Source organism: Pelodiscus sinensis, chromosome 2 (genome assembly GCF_049634645.1).
Source record: "Pelodiscus sinensis isolate JC-2024 chromosome 2, ASM4963464v1, whole genome shotgun sequence".
Taxonomy (NCBI): Eukaryota; Metazoa; Chordata; order Testudines; family Trionychidae; genus Pelodiscus; species Pelodiscus sinensis.
This window is the reverse complement of record NC_134712.1, coordinates 112,755,329-112,775,510: the sequence shown is the minus strand read 5'-3', so window position 1 is coordinate 112,775,510 and position 20,182 is coordinate 112,755,329. Positions and strand designations below refer to the sequence as shown.

At 42.2% G+C, this 20,182-nt stretch overlaps 1 protein-coding gene across 10 annotated transcripts in view; it reads left to right on the top strand.

Moving 5' to 3' along the window:
* Nucleotides 1-20,182, top strand: part of RREB1 (ras responsive element binding protein 1) — a 176,854-nt gene that overhangs the window by 138,435 nt on the left and 18,237 nt on the right. For 9 of the 10 annotated variants that reach the window (XR_003087285.2, XM_006138792.4, XM_014581417.3 and 6 more), the window contains 3 exons: nt 4,289-4,478; nt 6,847-9,595; nt 18,638-18,802. Coding sequence is in view for 9 of the 10 variants with exons in the window: in XM_006138792.4 (XP_006138854.1) it covers nt 4,289-4,478; nt 6,847-9,595; nt 18,638-18,802 (3,104 nt within the window). In the remaining variant the exon portion in view is untranslated. The remainder of the gene's footprint in view (nt 1-4,288; nt 4,479-6,846; nt 9,596-18,637; nt 18,803-20,182) is intronic. The other variant, XM_014581419.3, reaches the window with a different exon arrangement.

The window sequence follows — 20,182 nt, the reverse complement described above, 5'->3', positions numbered from 1 at the left end:
TTGCGCGCCCACTGCCCGGGGTGCAGGAATGCCTCAAGCCAGCCCTGGAGGGGGGGGCTGGCCGGGGGAGATCAGGAGGAGGAGGACGGGAGAACCAGATGCTAGAAGCAGGGCTGGATGGGGGCAGCAGAGCTGGTGGGGGGGCTTTCGGGGGAGCAGGGCCGACCAGGGGAGATTGGTGGAGAGCGGGGGGAACCGGACACCGGAAGCAGGGCTGGACGGGGGCAGCAGGGCTGGACTGGGGAGATCGGGAGGAGAAGGGGGGGAGTGGGACTGACCTGGCCACATGCAGACCCTGGCAGACGAGTGAATCTGGCCAGGGATTCCATTTTGCCCTTCCCCTCCCCCTCCCCCTCCCCCCCCGCCCACACACACGGTCCCTCGAGTAGTTGCAAACTGCCTGGCTGGTAGACACACTCACGCATCGTGAGCACATCTACCAGCCAGGAAGTTCCCAGCTAAGGATTGATGCACCTAATTATAATAAAATGTACCTAATTAGAAAGTACCAGACATTTTATATGTCTGGTAATTTCTCAATTTGTTTCCCGGACAAAACCCTCAAATACCGGACTGTCTGGTACAAAACCGGACACCTGGCAACCCTGCCCCTCCTTGCACTCTCCCTCCTAGCCAGATATTTTACCCCAATCTGCTCCTGCTCCCGCCTCCTGGAGTGCTCATGCGGCGCCGGGTCCCCCAAGTCCTGGCCCAGGCTGGGCGGAGGATGCAGCCGGATGAAACACTGAAAATGTATTCATTTTTCATTCTTTTTTTATACATGTTTATATTTTTGGGCTGTAAAAAAGAGTACTGAAAAAAAATGGGTTCCAACTAAAGTAGAAAGTTTGGGAAACCCTGATCTAGCCAGCTTTCTATCCATCTTACAGTCCATGTATCCAATCCATATTCCCTTAACTTTCTGGCAAGAATATTGTCAGAGACTGTATCTAAAGCTTTGCTAACGCTGGCACTGGGAGCTTTGGGAGGACCAGAAACAACTTAGTTGAATATTCATCATTTTCTTAATGAATACGCAATTATGCAAATGAATGTTACCGGTCCTCCAGAAACTCGTGACTGGATTTACTGGTCCCCGTGTCAAAAAGTTTGGGAACCCCTGCTCTAAAGCACTTGGGGCCAGGTGAGATAGACACCTATCCACGTCACTTTGTGGCGAGCTTTTCCCCTCCTCCTTTTTGTCACTGCTGATGCACCCTTGCCTATTAATCATTCTATTTAAATTTTTTTTTTTCATATACATTGTAACTGTGATTTCAGATTCCAGGAATCAGGAATACCAAGAGTTTACCTCCCTCAAGATTAGCAATGGATTTCAAATTAATAGAAATATTATGGGAAAACAGCTGACATTATGACTGAAGTTTAATATCGATTTTGTTAATTTCTCATAGCTACTCCCACCTTGCACTCTGGCAAATGGTTTCCCATGTAAAGCATGTATCAAGTTCTTAAAATATCTCTGTTTGCTGTACATACACAATAGCTAGAGCTAGTAGTTACGTGGCCCTAGGAATGAAATTACATTTTATTGCTTTTTAACCAAAATCCGTTTTGGTTTCTGCCTAATTAGTCTAATGATTTGAGTAGAAAAAAAGCTTCAAATCCACTAATGTATGCAAATTTCATTACTGATTTGGGTGAAGCCGCTAACTGGACAGTCTGTTGTTCCTAGTCCCAGTGGTAATACAGTAAAACTCCAGTGGTTCGGAATCCAATGGTCCAGCACTCCTGATGGTCCGGCACCATCTGGAACCCAGAAGTGCCCCAGGCAGCCGGACAATTGGAGCTGCTCTGCCCCCGACTTCCCGGAGTCAGCCGTTGGCCAGTTTCAGCAGCGGCTGACTTAGGAAGTTTGGGGCAGAGCAGCTGGGGTGCTGCCGGGTTGGTCCCACAGCACTGAGGGGCGCATACCCCCCCACTCCACCCCAGACCCCTCATAGTCCCCCCCTTCCGATAGTCCAGCATATCTGATAATCCGGCACCCTCTTGGTCCTAAAGGTGCCGGATTATCGGAAGTTTACTGTAATGTGTTGAGAGTTCAGTTTACCATGTACAGAGCAGATCCACTAATCAGCTGCTTAGCGGTTGCCCCAGCCTGGCTCAGGACAAATCCTACTGTCAGATTCTGACCAATGGGAGCAAAGAGGAAAGCCTCCAGGAAGTGCTGCAAGGCTGTCCCAGCCGGGGACAGAGAAAAGGCAGCATGTGCAAGTCGTATCCGTGGGGAACCGTGGGGCTTTCTCCCCCACCCACTGTTTTCTGGGACATTTCAATACTTGGGACACCGGGATAGGAGATTTAAAATCGTGTCTGTCCCAGATTTTCCAGGATATATTGTCAGTGTACCTATAACAGAGCAGTTGCAAATTGTGATATTAAGAACTCTCACGCATTGGTTTTTAAGAGTCTAGCCTATCCAAAGGTTGTCATTACTTTTAGCAGAGCCCTTGAAGTTTTGTAAATGTCTATGATTCCATATTTAATTGCATGCAGACAGTATACTGTCAGTAGTTATAAAGGTAACATGCAAGTGAACTGATAGTGGAGATAAAGCAGACTACCGCTCAAGAGCATAATATTCATGTGCTGTCCTTCTACACAGCATGACAAAAGCAGTATTACATATACTTCACACTGGTTTCTGTCAGCACTTGGATACTATGAGGTCAGCTACTTTGTGAGTGACTTGGTTATCTCTTTATTTTTAGAGAAGAAATTTTTTAAAAAGAAGTTCAATGAACATTTGCAATGTGGTTCAAGAGCAGCAGTGGAAGTGATTTAGTGGTCAGAACAGAAGGAAACTGCTTCAGAACAGTCAGAGAAGCTCTTTCCAATTGCAGGATGTTTTCTTACTTCGAAGGCAGTTACAGTGCTTTCAGTAAAACTACCATGGATTTAGGTACGGCAGAGCAGAAGAGTCAGATCAGAACACCAGCTAGTGTTTTTTTTTTAACTTCTTTATTAATGGGATTCTGCAATTCTCTTCTTCTTCTGAGCCGTTGAAGGGACAAATGAGTTGAAAATTGCAGAAAATCTCATTCTTGGGCACAGCGTAGCAGATATGCAAGAAATAGGGTTTAATGTAAAAATACTGCAAATAAAATTTCTGCTGACAGAGTTTAAATTACTGTTATTCATTGGTATTTACTTCTGTGAAAGGGACATCTTAATGCAAAATTGACAGTATAGCTGCAAGGTACCTCTGAATTGTTTGAATTCAGTGGAGATAAAAGTTTTGCTTAAGATTTACAGTGTTGACATTTGAGTTCGTCATGGTATAAATCTAAGATACCAGATATTTAATAAAGTTGTTTACACTTGTTCTTGGCACTTGGTCTACATGTTGCTGAACAGGAGCACTGCAAAGCAGCCTGGCTTTGAATTTGTATGGCTGGATTCTGAGAACCTTGCATTGTAAATGTAGCATTTACAATTCAAGTCAGCTTTGTGTAAATATTGCTGTTGTTTGGTTCTCAGATTAATCTGATTTAAGACGGATCTTTCAGACAAACAAGAAATCATAGCTAAGGGGTGGGTATCAAAATGTGTTCACACCTACATCCAGTATTTGGAATACATTGACAGCGAAAGGTGTGTTCATATGATGAGAGAACTTTTGAATCTGCTTCAGATGCTTTTTCCAATTAGGTTATACTCTAATTTAAAAGGAGGTGTGAAGTAGTGTTACTTTAGAGAAACCAATGAAAATATGACAGTAAAGTGGAGCATAAAACAGTTTCTGCTATTTCATACATAGACATTTGTTTATAGGGTCAATAGAAATTCTGTAGTACAGTGAATAATAATTAAAAAGACTATGAGTATATGATTTCTGATGCTTGTTGACTTCAGTTAGACTTCTCATCACTTCACCACTACTACGATATTATGATGTTTTCAGCATTTAAGTACCAGAATTTGTATTTAAACTAAGCAAGATAAATCTATCAAAGTAGATTATTTAGGAGAATGGGAACAGTGTCAGAACGCTGTGGTCCCCGTCTCTCATCAGATGTTTCATTGTCCGTTAATATATAACATTCAGGTGACATGTGTTGCATTCTTTGAACTTCCTCTGAACTTCCTGTACTAGCCAGAATCTGATAGAAAGTGAACATGACTTACAAACCGTCATAATTGTTCTACTAAGCATTTTATGGGCCATGACTTTATTTACTGTTAGCCAGTTATTAGTATGACAGAAAAAATACTGTCCAATGTAAAATCACTCTGTAATCTTTTACTGTGTTTCTTTTCTTTCAAGGTGTGACACTTGTTGTATTACCTTTCGCACTCATCGGGGTTTGCTGCGTCATAATGCAGTTATTCACAAGCAGCTTCCAAGAGACCCATTGGGAAAGCCTTTCATTCAGAACAATCCTTCAATTCCAGCAGGCTTCCACGATTTGGGATTCACCGACTTTTCCTGCAGGAAATTCCCTCGCATTTCTCAGGTATTATATATCCCTAGCTCTGAGAATCACAGCTGTGTTCATCCAATGCATTAATTGAAGGATTTTGTATTAGGTCATGCAGGGAGTAGGTGTAGAATGTTTTGTGGAATGCTGTAGAACATATTCAACCTTTATCGATTCCACAGTTCTCCTCCTGAAAAATGTTAGATCTCAAGCAGGATCTTGGAGGATGCCTTTTAGGTTAGTTTCTCACGAGCTTTTATAATATTTGTAAGGAAAGCTTTTTGGGCTGCTGAAGACCATCTGAACTCTTCCAGCCCTCCAAACAAAGAATTACTTTTGTCCCACTTTTAAAATACTTATACAAGACATGTGATATAGTTGGACATAAATGATGGGCTTTGCTCAGCTCTTTATATGTACATGTTGGTGTGGTATAGAGGCTTTATAAGCATAAAGTTTGGGAAATTCGTATTACTTCTGCATGGCAACATTTTGGGTGACATTAGAAAGTTCCCCCAAACTTGTGCCTGTAACATCTATAACCTCACACCTGCATAAATTTTGAATGTGCTATAGACTTTTGTAAATATTTTTGAGTTGTAAAATTTTGCACTGGAAATTTTGTTTATATCCCTCTGTTTATAGAGCCAATCTGGCTTAGTTATGCGTTCAAAAGAAAAAAGTTCATCAGAAGAAGAAAATGAAAATTAATACGTTTGCCGTGCCTCTCAAAAAAACCAAACAAAAACAAAAAAAGCTCCACAATCCTACAATAACAGCCCACATCCTGGAATAGACTTTTGTATATTGAAGGGCCTGGATTTAAAAGTCCAATACTTCAGGACCACCCAGGTCCAGTGGCTGCCCCATTAGGAAGATAGCAATCTGTACTTCCCAGTGGGAATAATTTCTGATTTCTAGTTCTGGCAAGTAGCAAGATACTAGACCTAAATTCTGTCACTGGTGCAGGACTGTCTATAACAATCCCAATCTGTATCTCATATTGATATGCTTTTTATGAAGGAATTCCACATTCAAAAAACAAGGGAACATTTTTGGCAGATTGATTTCTTTTATTATTTTTATTATTAAAATTCCTCAGGAGTTTGAAAAGTCAGAATTAGTCTTAAAAAAGCTGGATAAATAGGTCCATATTCATGCAATTTATCACGTAATTATCATCCCCACGTTTTTATTTTATTTGTACACATATTTTATTTGTACATGCACAATTGAGATATGCATAGTGTATATAAAAATATAATCTAAGCATTCTCCATGGATTCTACACAAGAGTTAACTTTCTTTAAAGGGAGATGAATTTTAGGCCATAAACATGTCTTCTTAGACCAAGGGTGGGGAACCTATAGCCTGAGGGCTGGATCTATCTTGCCTAGATCCAGGTAAGTGCCCCCTCATCACTAGACCCCATACCCTACTCCTGCACCCACTAATCCTAACCTTCTGCACCGTTCCTCCCGCCCAGACCCCACATCCCAAGCACACTTCCCAGAAGCTCCCTCCCACACATTGAAAACCTCATTTTTAGCCCCACGCCAGAGTGTATGGGAGACCCCACAAAATCTACTAGTCTAGGCCCCCGTAGGCTCTGGCGTGCAAGGGGAAATGTGGGGAGTGTCTTTCTGCTTCTTAGTTGGGGGTCACGTCAGTGAGGGGTTTTTCCTTGCTTTTTACTTTTATCCGGCCCCTGACTGATTTTTCTGTGGGTCAGCGGCCCCAATACATAAAAGGTTCCCCGCCTCCATCTTAGACACATCATTTTGTTGTTCTTCCTTGTCTCAGTTTCAAACCGTAGAGGATTCCAGAATAAATCAAAATTTAGATTTTGTATACATAGTGCTTCCCTGTGCTGTTTGGAAGTGATGTCCTGGAATAAGCATGGCATGTATAAAACAATGGTAGAAAAAGTTGGCCCCCACATGAGCAATAATAGCAACATACGAGGAGCCCAAGGGTTGCATTTATTCACACATACCCTAGTAAAAGAAAGCATGAATTTTAGATATGTTCCCCTATGAGATATTTAACAATAAATCTGCATAAATTTCATTTGCTGTAAACCTCTCTCGTCTTTTTTGTGTCTCCCCCCCCAATTGTTTTCTCTTTTGTTAATCAGATTACTTGTTAACTTATGCTATGATTTGTTTCTGTTGATTGATTATATAAAAGGCTGTTTTGTTTAAAAAAAAAAAAACACCCTAATCTTCTTTTTCTGAAAAAGGTTAGTTTACACTGGAAAAAGTTTCCCATAAAGTTTGCAGCCTCTTGAGAGAGGAGAATTGAAAGTGTTTCCTTTTGCTGCAGAAACATAAGGCTTGTTTGATATTTAGGCTTTCTCATTCAAACAGTAGGTCAGTTACATTATTTTGTGGCTATCTTGTAGGTCTGGTGTGAAACGAATCTGCGAAGATGCATCAGTGAATTTCATCGATTTATTTGTGAGACATGTAACAAGGCATTCCCCATGCATTCGGCACTCAAACTGCACACACAAACCCATATGGTTGATCAGGGAAAAGAAAAGCACAAACCGCAGGTGAAGACCCCAGCAGGTGAGAACCCAGACCAGAAAGTCTACATGGCATCCTTGGGCCTACAGCACACCAAAGACATCAAGCCTGTCAAACAGGAGGAGGTTATGCAAGATGAGGTCCAGGAAATGCAGCTTAGAACACTGAAGAGTAACCTACCTCAGGAACCTGGCAGCACTAGCCTGCTGAATATATCTTCTCTGGAAGCTGCTTCCAGGGGAGGTTCTTTTTCAGTCTTTCCTCCTACAAAAGAGAACATGAAGCTCCTGTCACTGCAGCCTTTCCAGAAGGGCTTTATCATTCAGCCCGACAGCAGTATTGTGGTAAAACCAATCTCCAACGAGTCTGCCATTGAACTGGCCGACATTCAGCAGATCTTGAAGATGGCTTCTTCAGCGCCTCCTCAGATAAGTCTTCCGCCACTTTCTAAGGCTCCTGCTGTCCCCGTGCAATCTATTTTCAAACATATGCCACCACTGAAACCAAAGCCCTTGGTGGCTCCTCGAACAGTCGTAGCAACCTCTACACCACCGCCGCTGATCAGTGCACAGCAAGCGTCACCTGGATGCATCAGTCCAAGCCTTCCCCCGCCGCCGCTGAGGCTGATCAAAAACTCTGTGGACTCCACTTCCAGTACTCACCTTATGCTGTCCAAATCAGGAAACAAATCCAGTCCTTCACAATTATTCCCTCAGCTCCAGACAGATCCTCTGAGTCAGCATGAAATGAAAACCCAGCTGGAACAAGATAGTATCATAGAAGCCCTGTTGCCTTTGAGTATGGAAGCCAAGATCAAGCAAGAAGTCACAGAAGGGGACCTCAAGGCCATCATTGCAGGGGCAGCAAACAAGAAAGCACCAACCATGAGGAAAGTCTTGTACCCTTGTCGCTTCTGCGACCAGGTGTTTGCTTTCTCTGGCGTCTTGAGGGCTCACATTCGCTCTCACTTGGGCATCTCCCCTTACCAGTGCAATATCTGTGAATACATTGCAGCTGACAAAGCAGCGCTAATTCGGCACCTGCGGACGCACAGTGGAGAGAGGCCATACATCTGTAAAATTTGCCACTACCCTTTCACAGTGAAAGCCAACTGTGAAAGGCACCTGCGCAAAAAGCACCTCAAAGTGACAAGGAAGGACATAGAAAAGAACATTGAGTATGTCACCAGCAATGCAGCGGAGATGGTGGATGCTTTCTGCTCCCCCGACACAGTGTGCAAAATCTGCGGGGAAGACCTCAAGCACTATCGCGCTCTGCGTATCCACATGAGGACTCACAGCGGCTGCCAGAAGAAGAAGCCATTTGAGTGCAAAGAGTGCGGCACTGCCTTCTCAGCCAAGCGAAACTGCATTCACCATATCCTCAAGCAACACTTACATGTGCAAGAGAGGGAGATAGAGAACTACATCCTGGCAGTGGACTGCAGTCCTCAAGAGAACCAGCCAGATCCTCCGCTACTGGAGGACAGCACTTACATGGACCGCAAGTCCATCACGCCTTTCCTGGAACCGCAGAATGGCTTTTTGCGGGGGGCACCTTCTCATGTCCCGATCAAACTTGAACCTGCAAGTAATTTCCCGATGGACTTTGATGAGCCCTTAGACTTCTCACAAAAGAACAAAAACTTAAGCTCAGTGCAGGTGAAGCAGGAGAACCTGTTTGGCGCCTCTCCTCTGTCTCACTATGACTGTTCCATGGAGCCCATAGACTTGTCGATTCCCAAAGCCCTCAAGAAGGAGAAAGATGATGCCCAGAGTGAAGCCAAGAAACAAGACCAAGTTTTTGGGAACAATGACAAGCTCTATAACGGTCAGCAGTGCCCTCTGGCCTTCAGTGCCAACGGCAGCATGGAGAAGAATGAAGCCCTCAAACATTCCCAGCCACTGAAGGGTCCCTTGCATTTGACCGTCCCAATCATTTCCCCAGCTCTTCTTGGCAACCCTGGCTTGCTGCGACCCTTGAGGCCTAAGCCGCCACCTCTTTTGCCAAAGCCTCTAGTAACTAAAGAGCTGCCACCTCTGGCTTCCATTGCCCAGATCATTTCATCTGTGTCTTCTGCTCCTGCGTTGCTGAAAACAGAGGCTGCAGACTCCAGTCCCAAGGCAGTGAGTAGCTCTGCTGGTTCTGATAAATCAGGGAACTCCAAACCCAAAGTGACAATCACGATGGCTGTCCAGAAAGATTCCAGTCTTCCCAGTGACCTTACTCTGCAGGTGTATAATCCAAATGTTCCAGAAACGTCTGCTGTGGCTGATGCTGGATTGGCTAAGAAAAGAGGTAGGAAGAAAGGAACGAAAAACAAGCCTAAAGCGAGCAGCGGTGTGGACCTGGAGTCAAGCGGGGAGTTTGCTAGCATAGAGAAGATGTTGGCTACCACAGACACTAATAAATTTAGTCCATTTCTGCAGTCCACTGATGATTTCAAAGAGGAAGCTGATAGGAATGGAACAAGTGATGATGAGAGAGAAACTGCTGATGATAAGCTGCTGAGAGGAAAGAGGAATGCTTACTCAAACTGCCTGCAAAAAATCACCTGTCCTTATTGTCCCCGGGTCTTTCCATGGGCGAGTTCCCTGCAGCGCCACATGCTCACTCACACAGGTAAGAGAGCCTCATGCTGTCATGCTTAGAGTATAGTTACTGTGCTTATTTCCCCCTGAAAAAGGCTCTCTGACGAGACTTGGCACACCAGGGTAGCAGGAGGAAGGGGAGGGAAAGGAAGGGAAGGGTGTCGTTCGTTCATTCTTTTCCCCTGTTGTGTAGTCTGAACAGTTTTGCTCTTTGTTTTGTGACTTCTCAATCATTTCCATTATTTAGGAGTATAATAATGCACCTCTATGCTATGGTGTTTCTCAGTAATATATCCCTCCTTGTTTCTGTAGCCAAGACTATCAAAGGGGTAAGTTATGTCTACACTATGGGCTAGAGGTCTGATTCCCCCTGTTTGTGTACACATACTCACATTAGCTCAAGTATAAATAACAGTATAGTCATAGTAGCAGCAGCAGCAGTGGAACAGCTGAGCCACGTACATATCCAGGCAGTTTGTACTTGGCACTGTTCAGTCTTCCCTCTGCTGCTGCTATTTATATTCATGCTCGCTCAATGAGTGTAAGTGCAAATATGTGTATGCAACAAGAGAATCATAGTCTGAGTTCATAGTGTAGTTGTAGCCTCACTTGATTTCAGTGAAGTTCCTTTATTATGTGTAGGAAGAAAATTTGTCCCTTAGTTTTCAATTAATTTTAACTTTATTCTGAAAATGAGCTTATGTAGTACATAGTAGTATGTTGATTGTTTGGCTGCCTTTCTTCATGAGCAGCATGCCAGCTTCAGTAAGTATAGAAGGAAATGTAAAACTTAGAACAAATAAATATAAAACTCTGTAGCAGAATTAAGGATGTTGAGGACTAGCTGACTAGTCGATTTCCCCTCCCCCCTTTGCCGCCTCTATAAGATAAGAGAAAGAGGGGGTACTTCAAGGGGGGATTTCCTTGTGGCACTGCTTTGAAATGTCGACGTGACATTTACATGGAGCCCAGGGTCAGCTGGGGAGTCCCCAGCTCACTCGGGCTCTGTGTGGCATTTCAAAGCAGTAGCACAGCATGGAGCACGGGCTCCATGAGGGCGCTGTGGCTTTGAAATGCACAAGAGCCTCCGCTGGGGACTCCTGTACATTTCAAAGCTGGCACCCACATATAACCTGGAGTCAGTGGGACTTCCCGCTGGTCCTGGGCTGCATGCGGAGTTCTGCATTCCTCCTTTGAAATGTACAAGAACTCCAGTGGGAGCTCTTGTACATTTCAAAGGAGGAATGTGGAAGTGCCTGTAGAGTAGTCAACTGGGGCCGTGTCCAGACTCAGGGTTTTTTTCGGGAAAAGTAGCCTTTTCCCGAAAAAACTTCCCCTGCGTCCAGACTCAAGCCGCGTTCTTTCGAAATTATTTCGAAAGAACGCGGCTTTTCTTTCAATGGCGGTAAACCTCATTTCACGAGGAAGAACGCCTTCCTTCGAAAGTTCCTCTTTCGAAAGAAGGCGTTCTTCAATGTAAAGAGGCCGTCTTCGAAAGAGAGCATCCAGACTCGCTGGGTGCTCTCTTTCGAAAAAGCGGATTTCTCTTTCGAAAGATCCGCCTGCAGTCTAGACGCGATCTTTTGAAAGAGCCTCTTTCGAAAGAAGCCTGCAGTCTAGACATAGCCTAGGCGAGTAGTGTGCTATGCTGAATCAAACAAATGGTGTCTCTAGTTTGGTACTGGTTGCTCATAGTGGCTAGCAGTGTTCCCTCTAAGCTGTGTAGCAGCCCAGCTTCACAGGTAATCAGCCTGGCCCAGTCAGTCAGCTTTGTGCTAGGAGCCCTGAGCCTCTGACTGGGCGGGGCTGATTAATCACCTGTGAAGCTGGGCTGCCTTGCAGCTTACAGGGAACACGCAGCTTGGAAGGAAGGTGCAAGAAGTATCAAAATGAACAGCTACATAATAACTTGCATCATAGGGGATGTTTCTTCCTACCCCCAGACATTAGTGGTGTGTCTACGTTGGGGAGTTATTTCTAAATAACTCTCCTTATTTAAAATAATACGGCGAGTATCCACACCACCAAACCTGTTGTTTAAAAATAACAGGCTTGTTATTTCAAAATAATAACTCCTTCTAGTAAAGAGGAATAAACTTATTTCAAAGTAGTTATTTTGGGAGTTATTATGGTAGTGCAGACATAGCCTTAGAAGGTAGGTGTATGCCCTGAAGCAAGGAGATTTAACTATATATTCCTCTGAACTTTTTCTTAATATTGTGTTGCTGTGTAAACCAAATTTGACTTTTTATATTGCAAGGGCATTTTGAGGAGGTGAATGTTGCGGTGAATACTGCATTGCTTTTTACTTCCCCTTTTCTACTAGCATTGCAGCAAGCAAGGAGTAGACTCTCATCCCGGTACAAAGAGAAGCAAAGCCGCAGTCTTGGACCCCTAGTCTGTCTTTTCTTGTATTTAAAGAGGAGAAATAGCAGTTTAAGTCTTAGCATTTGCTTTTGTGTTAATGAATGTCAAATCCTGACATCCAGAAGAAGAATAACAGGCATTTGTAAGCAAGCCTCTCTCCCATGGAAATTCTGTACATTAACCAGGTAGTGTCAATTCACAAAGGAGTTTACTGCTTGTAAGAGATTTAAATGCACTCTGACCCATAGAGCAATCCCTGTTACAGTACACTTTGGGTGACATGAGCATGTAATTTGCAGAACAGTAAAACTATTATCTTCTGCCTTGCACAGAACAGATTGTTCTGTCTTGTTAAATACACAGCTTGTTTTCAGAGGTAAAGGGTGTTTGAGGTCTCTCTTAATTATCTTCTAAATCACCCCCCTTCAAAGAGGATAAAAAGCAGCATCCAGTGTGTGAGGCAGAACATTAGATTTAGGATGTGTCTACACTTGGGGTTTGCACTGGCTTTCAGCCATCAGTGACTAGCCGTCAAAGTTCATGCCCCAGTGAAACACCTAGTGTAGACAGAGGAAACCACAATAAGTCATGACATGCACTAGTGGAATTTACCTTATCTCTAAGCTCCAGTAGTTCATATAGCAGCTTTGCTTCTCTACCCTAGGGACTTGCACCATTACAGCTACGTTGATGGCTGGCCACTGAGGGTATGTCTACACTTGCACCCTATTTCGAAATAGGGATGCAAATGTAGGCATTCGAAATAGTAAATGAAGCTGGGATTTAAATATCCCACGCTTCATTAGCATAATCGCATCCGAGCACTATTTCGAAATCGTGCTGTTTTTAAATAAAATGCTGGTGTAACCACGTTATTTCGAGAGAAAACCCTTCTCTCGAAATAACTGTTATTCCTCATACAATGAGGTTTACCAGTTATTTCAAGAGAAGGGTTTTCTCTCAAAATAACACAGTTACACAGGGCGTTTTATTTTGAAATAGCACGATTTCGAAGGAGCACCCGGACACAATTATGCCGATGAAGCATGGGATATTTAAATCCCGGCTTCATGTACTATTTCGAATGCCTACATTTGCATCCCTATTTCGAAATAGGGTACAAGTGTAGACATACCCTGATAGCATTAAGTGAGGCAGATACAAAAAATAAAAACAGCCGGACTGGGTCAGACCAGTGGTCTGTCTAGCTGAGTCTCCTCCTTCTTTCTGACCAGCCGCTCTGCTCATGGCACCACTCACAGTGATTGTTACAATTAGTTCAGATTCAGCCTGATACATTCTGGCTTTGTCTACACTGAGATTTTTAGCCATCAGTGTAGTGATACCGGTATAACTGTACTGGCATATGTTCCTAGTGTTGATGTGGTTTGCTGATATAAACTATGACTTGCATTCATGCAGTTTAGCGTGGGTAACACTAGAATACCAGTGCAACAAAAAACTTAGTGTAGACAATGCCTCAGAGACTAAACAGGCTGACCCTGGAGTAGTGAGATAGGAAGGCCCACAAAGCACTGGTCAGAAAGGCAACTGTGAATAACCAAAACAATATGTAAATATTTTGAAACATTAATGGGGCCTTCTGTCACATGTGTGACAATATAGAAAAAATTGTGGGGAACCAGGTATAGTAGATACAATATTGATGAGAGATAAGTGTGACAGTAAAAGCTATGCAGTAGGAATTTTTGAGGGAGGACAGCTTCAGGCTAGGAGAAGATTTGGGAACAAACCGTTTCCCCACACCTCTCTTGCAGATTGTATTGTGTAGCGCTAGTTGGACTTCAAAGCAAGTCAGAAAACATTCAAACAATTTAGCCTTCTTGTAATCAAAACTATGTAATCTTATAATCTTGTAATCAAAACTATGACTATTTTATTCAGTTTGCTATACATTCCCTAATGTGGAAATACTTGAAGCTTTTGGCCTCAACTAAGGATGTGAGAGTTTAATTAACCGCTAAGACAATGCTTACTTATTAATGTTATGGGTTAAATTCTTCCTCACTCCTAGGGAGGCTTCACTGTGGACTTTGCATTATAAAGATTATTTAAGCTATAGATTGCAGAGCCTGCAGCATTTGCAACTGTTATGATTTTCAGCAGTTACACAGGCTATGTCTACACTACAATGATCTATCAGAAAAAGGTATGCAAATTGCAAAGCACAATTTGCGTACCTTTTTCCGATAGTTTTTAGGGAAGAGGCTTTTCCAAAATTTGGCCTGTCTGCACTGGACCAAATTTCAGAAAAGCCTCCTCTTTCGAAAGAGCTTGTTGGAGGAGGAAGACAGGGCTTCCAAAAGTGTGCATCTGCTCTTTTGCAAAAAAAAAAAAAAGTGGAAGAACAGACGTGTTCTCTGGACGCAGTGGAGTTTTTCCGGGATACGGTATCCCGGAAAAACCCCGTAGTGTAGACATAGCCTCAGTTACTATTTTAAACAACTTTTAATATCCCTAGCCTCAACAGATCTGAAGGAGTTAGGGGGAAATCTTGATACTGTATTCTCACTAGCCAGGCCTACAGTCCTGGCTTTTGCCACTTGTCTGTATCCCCACATTCTCCTATATTTCTGTAGTAAGCAGTTATGAAATAAATAAAAGAGATTGATTTTTGTAGGGGAAGTGGTGAATAATCTTTCCCCATCTGTTATTTATCTGCAATTGGTCCCAAGCTCAAGTATTTAAATTATCCAGTTAGCGTAGCAAATCAGCACTCTACTGAGGAAAAGCTCCACCATTTCAACCATTAAATTAGGGTTCACATACAAACATTAAACAAGTGTGTTTATACAAATATTCAGAAAGTTTAAAATGTATCTATTTTATGCTTGTTATTACTCCCTGGCATGCTGACCTCTTCCTCTTTCATGCTGCGAGAGCACCATTGCACCCTCCTCATTTCTGGTGTCTTGCACCATCATTAAGTTCCCCATCTGTCTTCTCCATATTTCTTGCTTCATCCCTTGCACGGTCTACTCATATATAGTTTTCCGCCACTTCCCCATCTTCACCTCCGTACATCTCTGCGACCGCAGGAAATATTCTATGGAAGAATTTGTTTTGTAAATGAAATACCATTGGTTTGGTTTGTGATGCACACCTCGCAGTTGGGTATCAATGGGTCAGGTATACTCTTATTTGGAAGAGCATAGAAGTGGTATCAGTACCACTATGTCTGAGAGTACCTGAACCTTTGTCCTTTTAATATATTTGTCTTCATTTTTCTTTGTTTGACTGCATTTGCTCCTTTTCCTTTCCTTTCACTTTACTTTTCCCATCCTCACATCCCTGCTGCTTCTCTTCCCTTCTTCCTCCTCTGTGTTCCAAAAGTAAAGTGAAATAAACAAGAAGGTGCCTTGGAGATGGTTAATTTCACTTTGTTCCTTGCATGTGCATGGTGTAGGAAAAAAAGGTTGGTGTATTTAGATCCCTGAGTCTACAGAAGGTTAATCGTATGTATTTTAAATCAGTGGCATGCTCATTAAAAACCTTTCTGAATAATTCTTTTAATGGATGCTGTCAGATCAAATTTGGCCCATGGTTTAAGTTTTAAAAATGAGCTTTTGACATTAACATTTTAACATTGAGATGTAGCTCAGACTTACTGGTGGAAGCACTTTCTTAAACAAATAAACACTGACTTAAAAACCTTGCAAAGTAACCAGTAGACCCTGAAATGAAATCAATTACAGGCCCTCCCTGCTATAAGTCGCCCCGGTATACATCCGTTCCTCACTAAAGTCATTGACGCTTGTAGGAACTGATGCGTTATAAGTCCTCCTATTCTCCACTCTTAAATCGTGCAGAAAAAACCAAGAACAATTTGTGCAAATGGAAGTCAGCATTTGGAAAAAAATTCCCCTCTTAAAGTGGTTTTGCTGTAAGTCCAAGTTTTTTAGAACATATCTTGGTCTTATAGCGAGGACAGCCTGTATAAATAAAATGAGACTGACAAGTCTGTTTTGTTGACCATACTGAGAAATATAAAATGGCACCAATAAGAAAAGTAACTAATAATGAGGTTTTAAAAAGTATTTATTTTAATAACCAAATCTGAAGCAAACTAATTTTGAATTGATGTATTCTCTTTAACACTTTGTCTCAGTAATTTTTTCCCCTTATGGGAACAGTAGAAAAATATATATGAATTTTGAAAATACCATAAGCTGATTCTAAGAAAGTTTAAAAAAAACTCTTACATTATGCTATAATTGTTTCATAACTTTGTGTATTAAATAGATGCAGTTGAAGGTTGATTCTCTGAAAGTTGCCTGACCCTGACAGTAGTTCTTTTGCATTGCTTACTGAGTTCCACAATAAGTCTTCTTACATCAAATGTGCAAGCTTCAGGCCAAGCAAGGATTGTCTTTATGGAAAAACTAAATAATTAAAACTACAAACTCATTCCTAATCAGTTTTTAAAAAGCTGAAGCATCTATTTCCAGGAGGTATCCTCTCACAAGAACAATTGTTATTTAAAGCCAGGGAAAAAGCCTGCAGGCCAAAACATTGTCTCTTCATGTAATTTGGTACCTGATTTAAAAATTGTGGAAGTTTGGACAAACTTCTGAGAATTAGTGCCACATCCTGAGTCTATTTGAACTAGTACTTTTGAGAAAGTGTTTCAGTTCAATGAGGGGGGAAAAAATCCTCATTACTATTAAAAGTATTGCCCAGGGTTTTCTGCATTTTCTTATGTAAAACTTTTTTTTAATTAAAAAAAGAGGGAGAGTGAATGGTCCAGTTTTGACGTTCTTATTTTAAAGACTCCAAAGTCTCTGGCCATTCTGAGGCCTAACAGTGTTTCTTTAATCTATTGAAGTTTAAATTGATGTTCGCAAAATATTTAGGGATTAGGGCTGTTCAATGGCATTTAACCAGCTAATCAGCTAGCGGATAGAATTTCCATTGACTAGTTGATAAGGGGGAGAGAACTGCTGAGCTGCAGTGGGGTTAGCTTCTGTCTCTGGGAGCTAACCCCGCTGGGGCTCTGCCTTTTAAATGTGTTAAGAGCCATCTGGCAGCTCTTAATATATTTAAAAGGCTGAAGTGCAGTGCAGGGGACTGGTCATGAGTCAGGAATCAGCTGATTCCCGGCTCATGCCCAGTCCCTCTGCCTCCCCTGTTCCCCTTGCAGAGAAGGTGCTGGGGGGGACTGGCTTGTAAGTCAGCCAGCACCAGCTCTCACACTCTCTCTCTCACACACACACACACCCTCTCTCTCTCTCTCTCTCTCTCTCTCTCTCACACACACACACACACACACACACACACACACACCCCTCTTACTGCTCTTCTCTGATACAGGCAGCAAGAGGAGGGAAAGCGGCTAGTCAAATCATTAGACAACTAGTCGCTTACATCCCTATTAGGGATGTGTGGGAAGTACATTTTGCGCAACAAGCAGGATTTGTAGTTCGGACTCAAGACCTCAGCCTAATGTGTGTGTTTGTGCTAAGGTCAGAAGAACAAATGATTCAGGTTGTAACTGCTATAAATATATGAGACTGTTTTATACAAAGATGGTTGTGTGAAATCTTTCCATGTTAGAAATAGTCAGAAGATTCTAATCTGAGAAGCTGATTCTGAGTTATAAATCATTTCAAACCAACCATACTACTGCATATATGCAGAGAAACATGGAACTGCACAGAGCGAACGTGCAGCAAACTGCATAAGGGCCTCCACTTTGAAGTTCTGTTTTATATTTGGATTATGGAAAGGAGCCAAGTACAAGTGGAGACAAAGATGGTATAAATATTTCAAGTCTTAATTTTACAGCCAACATAATTAGCTGGCCAGCTAATAAGTGAACACTTTATCAGCCTGTAGACAGTGATAACATGCCACTTGCAGAACGCTGAATCCACACTGAGAAAATCAAGAAAGAAAAGAAACACAGTACAACAAAGAGCGCCATCTTACTACCACAGTTCAGTGGTGAGATACAGGATTAAGTGACACATTAGTCCCTAATACAGATTCAGATGCTAATTAGCTCAGAACCTAACTCATGGAAGATTAAAGTAAGGAAAGTGACCATATTCTCTGCATTGTGTGAAGGTGGTGAGGCTACCATTTGGTTTCTTGCAGCATCTGATTTCCTTTTATACATAGCCTTCTTCGCCACCTCTTCCTTCTTCAGAGGGGTATCTTTTAGGCCTGTTTCTGTTCGTTCTGATTCCACTGCATGGCATTTGTTTTTGCTTTAGCTTTTTTAAAGCTTTCTGTACTCAGTTCTGTTTTGCTTTTCTAGCTTTTACATATTCTACTCCTCTTGTAATTCTTATCCCAAACATGCAGACCATATTCCTGCAGGGAGATGATCATTGCTGTTCACTCAGGGCCTGATGTAGCTTCTGTTGAAGTCATTGGAAAAGCCTTCCCGGTGATTTCAGAGGGAAGTTGCATCCGCTCAGTGACACAACGCGTACAAAGAAAAGATCCTTCAGTGAGGAGCTCCACTGAGGAGCTTACAGCTTAGTGTATTGTAGTAGTTTTCCAGGGACACTATGGAGGTGAGAGGGAACTTCATCCACACAAGCATAAAAGGATGGAATTTTAGTTGTGACGATTATTTTTCCTCTACATTAACCACACGTGGTCTCAAACCAGCAAGAAATGAGAGAGGCTCTTATTACACATTAGAAAGATAGATAAATATTTTTTTCTCCCACTTCAGGTCAGAAGCCCTTCCCCTGTCAAAAATGTGATGTCTTCTTTTCTACCAAATCTAACTGTGAACGCCACCTCTTGCGCAAACATGGAGTTGCCAACTGCTCTCTGAGAAGAAATGGGCTTATCCCCCAGTCTAAAGAAAGTGATGCTGGATCTCATGATAGCACAGGTAGTTCTTCCAGGTTGTTCAGAATAACAAGACAAGTTGTATTAATTTGTTTGGAGACTGAAGACAAGCAAAGCAAATTCATTGCTGCATGACACAAGGCTTTAGTTAGCTTTCTCAGGGTGGAGTGGTGTTTGTTCAGAAAGGGCAAGCTGATAGGAACAAGGGTAATTGTAATTATTCAGTAGTTTTTTCTGTATTGACTACACAGGAGAGACCTCTATCTTCCAATAGAGGGTACATCTAGACTACAGGGAGGTTTTCGGAAAAATGGCCATTTTTCCGAAAAAACTTCACTTACATCCACACTGCTATTGCGTTCTTTCAAAAGAAAATTGAAAGAACGCCAGGGGTTTCTGACATTGGTAATCCTCATTCTACAAGGAAGAATGCCTTTTCCGAAAGACCTCTTTCAGAAAAAGGTATATGTGGACATGGAAGAAGGAGTTTTTTCAGAAGAAGAGGAAAGAGGAAAAAGCACAAGTGCCCTGGTGGCCACTCCGTCCATAGTAATCACAGCTTAAATGTGAGATAGCATCCATACTGAATGGATGCTATCTTTCGAAAAAGCAGATTGCTTTTTCGATGTGCTTTGGCAGTGTGGACGCTCTCTTTCAGAAGTTTTTTTGGAAGATCTCTTCCAGAAGCCTACAGTGTAGATGTACCCAGAAGAGGGTGACCGGTATTTTTTGGTAGACCATCTGGCAACCCTAGTATGTTCCTACTTCCTAGGTGAGAGAGAAACCATAAAGAATAAACAAAGAAAAGTATAACAATACAGAAGAGACAAAGTCAGATTTCAGGCCTGAGGGAAAAAAATTGGTAGAAATAAATGTGAAGACCTACACAGAGAGAGAGAGAGATAGAGAGAGAGAGTGTGTGTGTGTGAAGGCATAATAAAATATCCATATCTAACATAGGAAAGTGACTTTGTTTTGTTGTTGTGACTAAATGCTATGCTCTAAATCAGGGCTACTCTACTTTGGAAGCCGTAGTGGCCACAATGATACTCTCAGCACATGCCACAACTTAAGTGTGGTTGCATATACATGAAAATATATATGCAAATAGCTTCTTTCACACTGACAGGCATGAATACAAAGATTAAAGGAAGACTACACAACACGCAGGCCCCATTTAAAACAGTTCTGCTGATATTAATAAAATGCAATATTTATCCGATTTCCACCCATATGACAGCACTTTTAATGAGCAATGACAGTCCAGGAATTTAACTACTAAAATGCATATCAACAGAAGACCATTACATTGACTCGCCATTGTGGAGAATGTTCCCAGTGGAGGCTATGTGCAAAGGATCCCGCCCGCATGCTGAGCCCCACGTAAACCCAAACCACATCGCGGGCTGTATGTTGAATAGCC